We start from the raw sequence: 6,911 nt of genomic DNA on the forward strand, positions 1-6,911 counted from the left end.
GGGCTCCTAGGGAACGCAGCGGATGCCTGTGTGGGGCTAGGGAAAGTAGGGGTCACTGTTTGAGCTTACATCTGGTAATGTGCAACAGGGTTCTTGGCCAATGCATGCCCAGGGTACATATGCACAGTAGGTGTCCAACTGGGAGGTGGCCCCAGGAATGCCAGTGTTTTCCATGCTGTGTGGAGCTCGGTGAGGACCAGGGAGTAAAAAGTGGGTCTCAGTCCTGGCTTTTATCATAACCTGGGGTGGGGGTGGGGGTGGGGAGAACAGGCAGGCAGGGTGTGAGGCAGCAAGACTGCATCTTCTGTACCAACACCATGGAAGAAGTGGGTGGCCATAATTAAGAAGGGTTCATGAAGATATAAACATTTATTTATTGAAAAACATGGTGAAAAGTAGAAGTTTGAACACAATGCTATTCCAATCACAGAAAATACACAACTAATGAAGGAAACCTTCAACAAAAATCAGTATCTTTTTTTTCTAATACAGGAGAATGAGCTCAAAGAGCAATGAGCTATGTCCCCTTTTTAAATTTTGAGATTAAATTATTAGGTGGCTAAATCGCCCAGGCTGGGATGGAATTTGTGATCTTCCTGCCTTAGCCTTGCAGATGGCTGGGCTTACATGCATGCACCGCCACACTGGTGCAGCACTTACATGGAGTCTGAGGCCAGACACAAGGCACGCGTGAGATGAAGTTTCCTCAGCAGCAAGCACAGTTCCTTTAGAGCTGCACGGCTCAGAGACCTCACACAGAAACCATTTCCCATCCACCCTGGCCCTTACACCCTCAGGGAAGGAGGGGATCACACAGCTGCCAACACACAGCAGCCTGTAGAGTGTTCCATGGGGTGCCCAGGCTCAGCGACAGAGCACAACAGGTCTCAGGACATTGATGAGGCCAGCACAGGAGCATTGGGTATGGCCAGGCCACTGTGTGAGAACAGGGGATGCATGGGTGGCTGCCTTGCCTAGGGATGGGTATGGAAACACGAGGGCCTGTCCTTTAGGGTCAGGGACATGGCAGAACCACTGAGCTGCCCATGGCAGCCTCACATCTGACGGGCTGTCCTCCTGGGGTCCTGGTGGTCAGTGGTGACCATTACAGGGTCTGAGGAGCCCCCCCCCAAGCTGTGCTGTCCTAGTTCCTTCCTCCCACAGAGATAAAGCACCCATGTGTGGCACACTGGTGGGACAGTGAGGGGCTGGGAGGGTCCCTGCAGGCTGGGTCTATCTGATGAGGGCTGCAATTGCCATCACCTGCAGAACAGCTTCCAGGCAGTGCAGCACCAGACGTGTGGTGCTAAGGACCCAGTCTGCCCACAGCACCAGGGTCTGCCAGAGCAGGAAGTGGACAGAAAGCAGCCCGCTGCCCGCTGTGAGGGCCAGGCTAGCAGCCAGTGGCACCTCGGCCTCCGTCAGGTTGCCCTTCGTGCCTGGGGGGCAGAAACAGAGGGAGAGTGAGACTAGGGCTACAGGATGCCCAGTACCTATGGCCAACCCTGGGTGGCACAGTCCACTGCCAGCCCCCCAGGAGCCAGCCTCTGGCCAGCTGGTTTTTAAAACCATGGACATCTGCCACCTTTGCTAACTCCACGAAGGCCCCAAGGGGTTGTTTAAAACTTCTAAAAATATTTTACCCTGGGTTCAGGCAGACCTGGAAAATCTCACAAATGCTTATAAAAACCAAAACTGCACATTTCACAAACAAGTGGGTCAATCATGGAAAATGCCAATTCAAAGCTGCCAGAAGTTGAGTTGAACTGCCTGGGGTGTTGGGAGTTTGTGGAGCCCACATACCTGAGACTGTAAGACTCAACACAGCAAGGGCAGCAGGAGCCCCAGCCATGCTGCATGGGATCCTAGTGTGGTTACAGGAAGTGGGGAGAGGCTGGGGGCAGAGCTTGGCAGTAGCATGTATTTCACTCCTCTCCCCACACCAGGGTCACTACCCTCATACCACTGGGCACAGTGCAAAGGGCAAGTGGAGGCCAGGGCAGTGGTCACCCTGGGGAGGAGGTAAGTTTCCACATGTGCCTACTAGTGGCCTCGAGTACTGCAGGAGAAGGTGTAGTGCAGTTATAGGAGGATTGAACCTCAAGGTGGCAGTGGACTTGGAACCTAAACTGGACCAGGCCTTGACAAGGACCCCAAATTACCCCAATGGGCCAAAGGGGAGGGGGGGTAGGGGTTCCCTGGAGCTGGCTTCTGATCTCAGTGCTATCGTGGAATATGTTCCCAGACGTGAGGGTGGTGGCCATGTCACCTGTCACTGTTCTAAGAAACAGTTAATAGTTAATGACGCTGTAAAGGGACGCAGCAACCCACCCGGTGTACCATCTGGGGTATTGCCGGGAGTCAAAGACGAAGTGCTTACACTCTAGGACGCCAAGGCTGGTGGTGGCCCCAGCACATTTCACAGTTGACTCACCCAGATATAGTCTCGCTGCCTCCAGAACCCCCATCAGGGACAGCATCGTCAGGTCAAGGCCCAAACGGTCGTGAGGATAGCTGAAAACCTGACCTGGGGATAGAACATTTGGTGGCCTTCACAGGGGTGGTGGCTGGTTCCCCGTTGTGTTGTTGGTGGCCCAACCCCCACCCACACTGGAGATGGAACTCAGAGCTTTTGCACAGAGCTACATCCCCAACCCTTTCTAAAAATTTCTGAGACAGAGTTTCACTAAGTTACACAGACCTGGCCTGAATTTGGGATCCTCCTGCCTCAGCCTCCCAGTGACTTGTTTTTCTTTAGAGTCAGGATCTCACTATATAGTCCAGACTGGCCTTAACTCACTATGTATCCCAGGCTGTCAACCTCTCGACTGCTGGGATTATAGGGATCTGCCACCACTCCCACCCATGGACTTACTTTTATATACTATCATGAGAAACATGGCTAGAAAATATAGGGCATCGTACAGCTCACTGAGATGAAACAGCATTTGAAGAAAAACTGAAGAGAGCTGGCACATGGTCAAGGATCCACACACTCAGTGCTTTGCTTTGGGGTGCACCTGCCCAGGCAGTTAAGCCAGAGGGGCTGGTTCTGCCACATGTCCTGTGGCCACGAACGAGTAAGTCCAGTTTAGGCTCTGACAGATGGGCACCTACAGGTGGCCGTGGAGGCCTGGCACCAGCTCCCAGTCGGGGGCTTCCATGGCCACGCCAGTTCCTGATGGGCACAAGGGCAAGGTAGGAGCCTTCCCACTCCAGCAGAGCAAAGGTTAGAGCACAGAGCCCTGAGGAGACTGGTGGGAGCTCCAACTGGTGCTCTGGCAACCTCAATCAGAAAAGGAGTAGCATAGTGGCATTCTTCAGGGAGAACAATCTCTCAGCTTGGGGAGAGGAAAGTGTCTTCCTGCAGTTTCCTAACTTTGTTTGTGTGAGAGATACCAGGAATTGAACTCAGGACCTCATACTTGCCATGCAGGCGCTGTGCCACTGAGCCTTATCCCTGACCCCGTTTCCTAACTTTGTATACTTTTTCATGCTACAAGTCTGTGCCCATTCCAAGTGAGGAGTTTTCATCTTTCTGCCTGGTGGCCCTTGGCAGGGAGTATAGCCTCCCTGGAACACAGGCCAAGCAAAAGGAACAAAGCAGGGGCAGGGAGGGTGATGGAGCCCAGGCACTGGTCAGAGGTTTCACCGGCTCTCCCAATCTGTCAGAACATTTCCCCCTCTCATATAAGGAAAGGCTGGATGGGCACAAAAGGAAAGACAGAGAGCTGGCTGCCTGAGAGTCAGGGCCTGCCAGAGGGTGTAGGATGCAGCTGATGCAGGATACCACCGAGGAGGAGCCTCTCCCTGGAAGAGAAAGGGCAGTCAGTGATGCTAAGTCCTATGGGATGCAGAAAGGTGATATCTCACTTCACTGAGTTCCCAGTCACAGGAGAAAGTAAACGTTATAGGGCCTGAAGCTAAGACTCTGCTGTCACCTCTGCCTCAGTCCTTTGTCCCTTGAGGACTACATCTCTGCACACAGCCTGAGGACAGCTTGTACCCTGAAGCATAGCATGGGGGCAGAAGTGGAACCTCCCACCAGCCCCTAGCCAGACTGGACAGGAAAAGTAAGACTTGAACTTCAGAGAGCCCCCTGGGGCTAAGCCCATCCAGGGCGATGCTCAGCCCGTGACCTCCACACAGCACAATATGCAGCTGCAGCCCTGTACTTTCCCTTGTGTCCTTTTTCTGAATTGGTCATAGACATTTGTTGTTCTGCCTTAGAGTTTTAATTCATTTCCCCAGAATATCCCTGTGGAGAGAACCTGTCCTAATGCTCCACCCACCCTGCTGCAGGTATCTTTCCCCTCCCACTGGAGGCAAAGTACCCATCCTGAGGTTTCCTCTGGCTGGTCCTGAAAGGGAATGTGACCAGACCAGACCGCCTGTCTCAGAGGATCACAACAGCCACACACTGGAGAAGTGCCTGAGGTGTATGTATGTGTGTACCCGTGCCAACATGGAATTGGGCTCCAACCTGTAACTGGCTGCATTTCAGGGCTGGGGTATAGTTCAGTAGTACAGCTTTTGTCTAGTGTGTGTGTCCATAGGTTTGTTCCCAGCACTGAAAAAAAGGGCTATATTTCTGAGCAGTAGGGAGGCCAACATCAGGACCCAGACTCCAGAGGAAGGAAGGAAAAAATTCCTGTCTTGGTGGATTTGGGGGTTGATCCAACTTCTCTGGCACAATTAGGGGCACCTGGGGCAGAGCTGTGGCCTCTAGTGTGGGCAGGAGTCACATGTGAGTAAACACTGTAACAGACCCTGCCATGGTTCCCAGAGGGCACACGTGCAGAAGCAGGAAGCCGAGGGTGAAGGCGCAGCATCACCTTACGGCAGGTCCTCTCTAAACCTGATCTGCTCTTTTCCAGCCCCAGTTGAACTAGGTTACCTAAATACCTGCCACTATTTGGGTCAGTTTCACTTTAATTGGGGGTTTCACATTAAGTGGGGTTTTCCTCACTTCTGATTCTTCTTTTTTTTTTATTTTTTGTCTTTTTCCTTTTTATCAGTACCAGGGATCGAACTCATGACTTCCTGCTTACAAGGCAGGCGCTTTATGCCGCTGAGCTAAATCCCCAGCCCCCTCTGATTCTTCTCTTAAAGGTTGGGGTCAGAGCCAGGAGTGTGGGTCAGGGATACAGCACATACCTAGCATGAGGGAAGCCCAGCTTCAACCTCCAAAATGGGAAAAATAAAATAATAAAAAAACTAGCAATAGATTCATTGCAAATGCATTTACTAGTTGCCCATTAGTGTGGTGTTTTGTTTTGTTTTGTTTTGGGACAGGGTATCACTGTGCAGTTCAGGCTGGTGTTGAACTCACTTTGGCCCCCAACTTGCAGCGATTCTGTGTCTTGGCCTCCCAAGTACTGGGATTACAGGCATGTGACACTGCATACAGCTAGCTGCACACCTTTACAGATCAAAATTGTGGGGCTTAGGGAACAAGTATGTGTAAAGACCTCACATGACATACCATCTAAATAACTAACATGAAGGGCAGGTAGGTACACTTGTACCCATAGTCCTAACAATTTCAATCTAAAGCAGGTCATTTTGTCTAAACCCTTATTGCCAATGATTTACTGGAATTAGTGTGATTACCAACAGTGTGAAGGAAAGGAGAACACATCTTTCCCAGTGTGATGGGCAAGGCTGGAGAGACGCCACCTGATATAAGTGCTTATTTTTAATATTTGCGGTATCGAAGAATGACCGAAGGCCTCATGTATGGCAGGAAAGTGCTCTACCACAGAGCTAGAGCCCCAACTCAAACTTTTTTAGCAAATGAAATTACAGAAATCAATCTAATTGGCAGAGAACTTCCGGACAAGGGCTGGCAATTTGGAAGCCCTGTGTAAACTAACATTCAGGTGTTTCTTTGTGGGGTGGCTTGCGCTGGCTTAGTGCAGCCCCTGGGCAAAGAACAGAAAAAGCAGGCATGAAACTAGCACTGTCAGTAACTCTAGGGCCCCCATCCCACACAAGGGTTGTCTTTTCAATCATAAATGTTACTCAGAGTTACCTAGGAATCAAGGCTAGTCCCACACGGAGTAGTGAGCACTTGTCACAGCCTCCAGTGCTGTGGTAGCTTCTTGGGTAGCCCCAACATGTGTTCCGCCCAGGAACATTTGGGAGTACAGAGGAATGGACGCGAACAGTCCTGCAATGGCTGCGCCTGGCTTCCCACTCAGGCCGCCGGGCCCTGGGCCTGCCCAGCCCAGCTGCTCATCTAGGGACCCCGCCGGCGGCCAGCCTTGCAAGGGCTCAGGCCGCAGACTTCACCAAGGCCGGAGTAGCTCCCACCAGTGCGCGCGCCTGGGCTGAGCCACAGCTGTGCAGAGCGCTCCAGGTGTGTGCTTCAGATGGACGCAGCGGCGAGGCCGGAGGGTGCCCTCGTGCGTCCCGGCCAGGTTGCTCAAAGTGTGCCTCGGTAGGTGCGCCCGGGAAGATCCGCAGCCAAGCGGACAGAGTCACGCCCCTCCCTCCCTGACCCGGGCGCGGCTCCAGGGCATGCGCCCCAAATGTCTGAATGAAGGTGGCCGCGGGACGTCAGGACCAGTAAGGTGGAGCGGCGACCATCGGAGGCGCCAGTGCTGTGCTCTGGGCCGAGACCACAGCTACATGGCGAGAGCACAGCTCCGCCCGCTCACCTGGCTGCGCAGCCGCCATCTTGCAGCCGGGTCCGCAGCGATCCCGGCAGCCTCTCGGCCGCGCCCCACCGCCATCTTCGTTCCTCTCGCCGCGCCCAGGAGCAGCGTCCGATAGAGGCTGAGCCGACTTGCGGTCCGGCAGCGCTCGGGTACTTTCGTACAGGAGGAGGCGGGAGTTGAGGCTCGAGAGGGTTCGGGTTCGGGCTCGGGGACGTTCGGTGGAGCTCGGCTCCGCCTCGGACTGCCTCG

The 6,911-nt window shown here is 53.3% G+C and overlaps 1 protein-coding gene across 3 annotated transcripts; it reads right to left on the reverse strand.

Annotated features, from left to right (window-relative positions):
- Nucleotides 1-354: 354 nt before the first annotated feature.
- Nucleotides 355-6,894, reverse strand: Tmem80 (transmembrane protein 80). Of its 3 annotated transcripts, none has more exons than XM_003461282.5 (5): nt 6,663-6,894; nt 3,791-3,810; nt 2,876-2,969; nt 2,435-2,527; nt 355-1,439 (listed from the first exon to the last, which is right to left on the reverse strand). In XM_003461282.5, the coding sequence occupies exons 1-5, from the start codon at nt 6,679-6,681 to the stop codon at nt 1,234-1,236; spliced, it is 432 nt and encodes a 143-aa protein (XP_003461330.2). In that variant the 5' UTR covers nt 6,682-6,894; the 3' UTR covers nt 355-1,233. The 3 variants fall into 3 exon arrangements, with proteins under 3 accessions (XP_003461330.2, XP_013006001.1, XP_063108059.1); XM_013150547.2 differs by lacking the exon at nt 6,663-6,894 and adding an exon at nt 6,035-6,575; XM_063251989.1 differs by lacking the exon at nt 6,663-6,894 and adding an exon at nt 6,035-6,575 and having other exon boundaries at nt 3,775-3,810.
- Nucleotides 6,895-6,911: the final 17 nt, after the last annotated feature.

This window comes from Cavia porcellus, unplaced genomic scaffold (assembly GCF_034190915.1).
Source record: "Cavia porcellus strain 051 isolate PalLab524CR breed Dunkin Hartley unplaced genomic scaffold, mCavPor4.1 scaffold_6, whole genome shotgun sequence".
NCBI lineage: Eukaryota > Metazoa > Chordata > Mammalia > Rodentia > Caviidae > Cavia > Cavia porcellus.

Coding starts and splice junctions, on each gene's coding strand:
- Tmem80 (XM_003461282.5), bottom strand. Junction 2,970..3,790: donor GGAGAGGCTCCTCCTCGGTG/GTATCCTGCATC, acceptor ACCATGTGCCAG/CTCTCTTCAGTTTTTCTTCA. Junction 2,528..2,875: donor TCTCATGATAGTATATAAAA/GTAAGTCCATGG, acceptor TTCTATCCCCAG/GTCAGGTTTTCAGCTATCCT.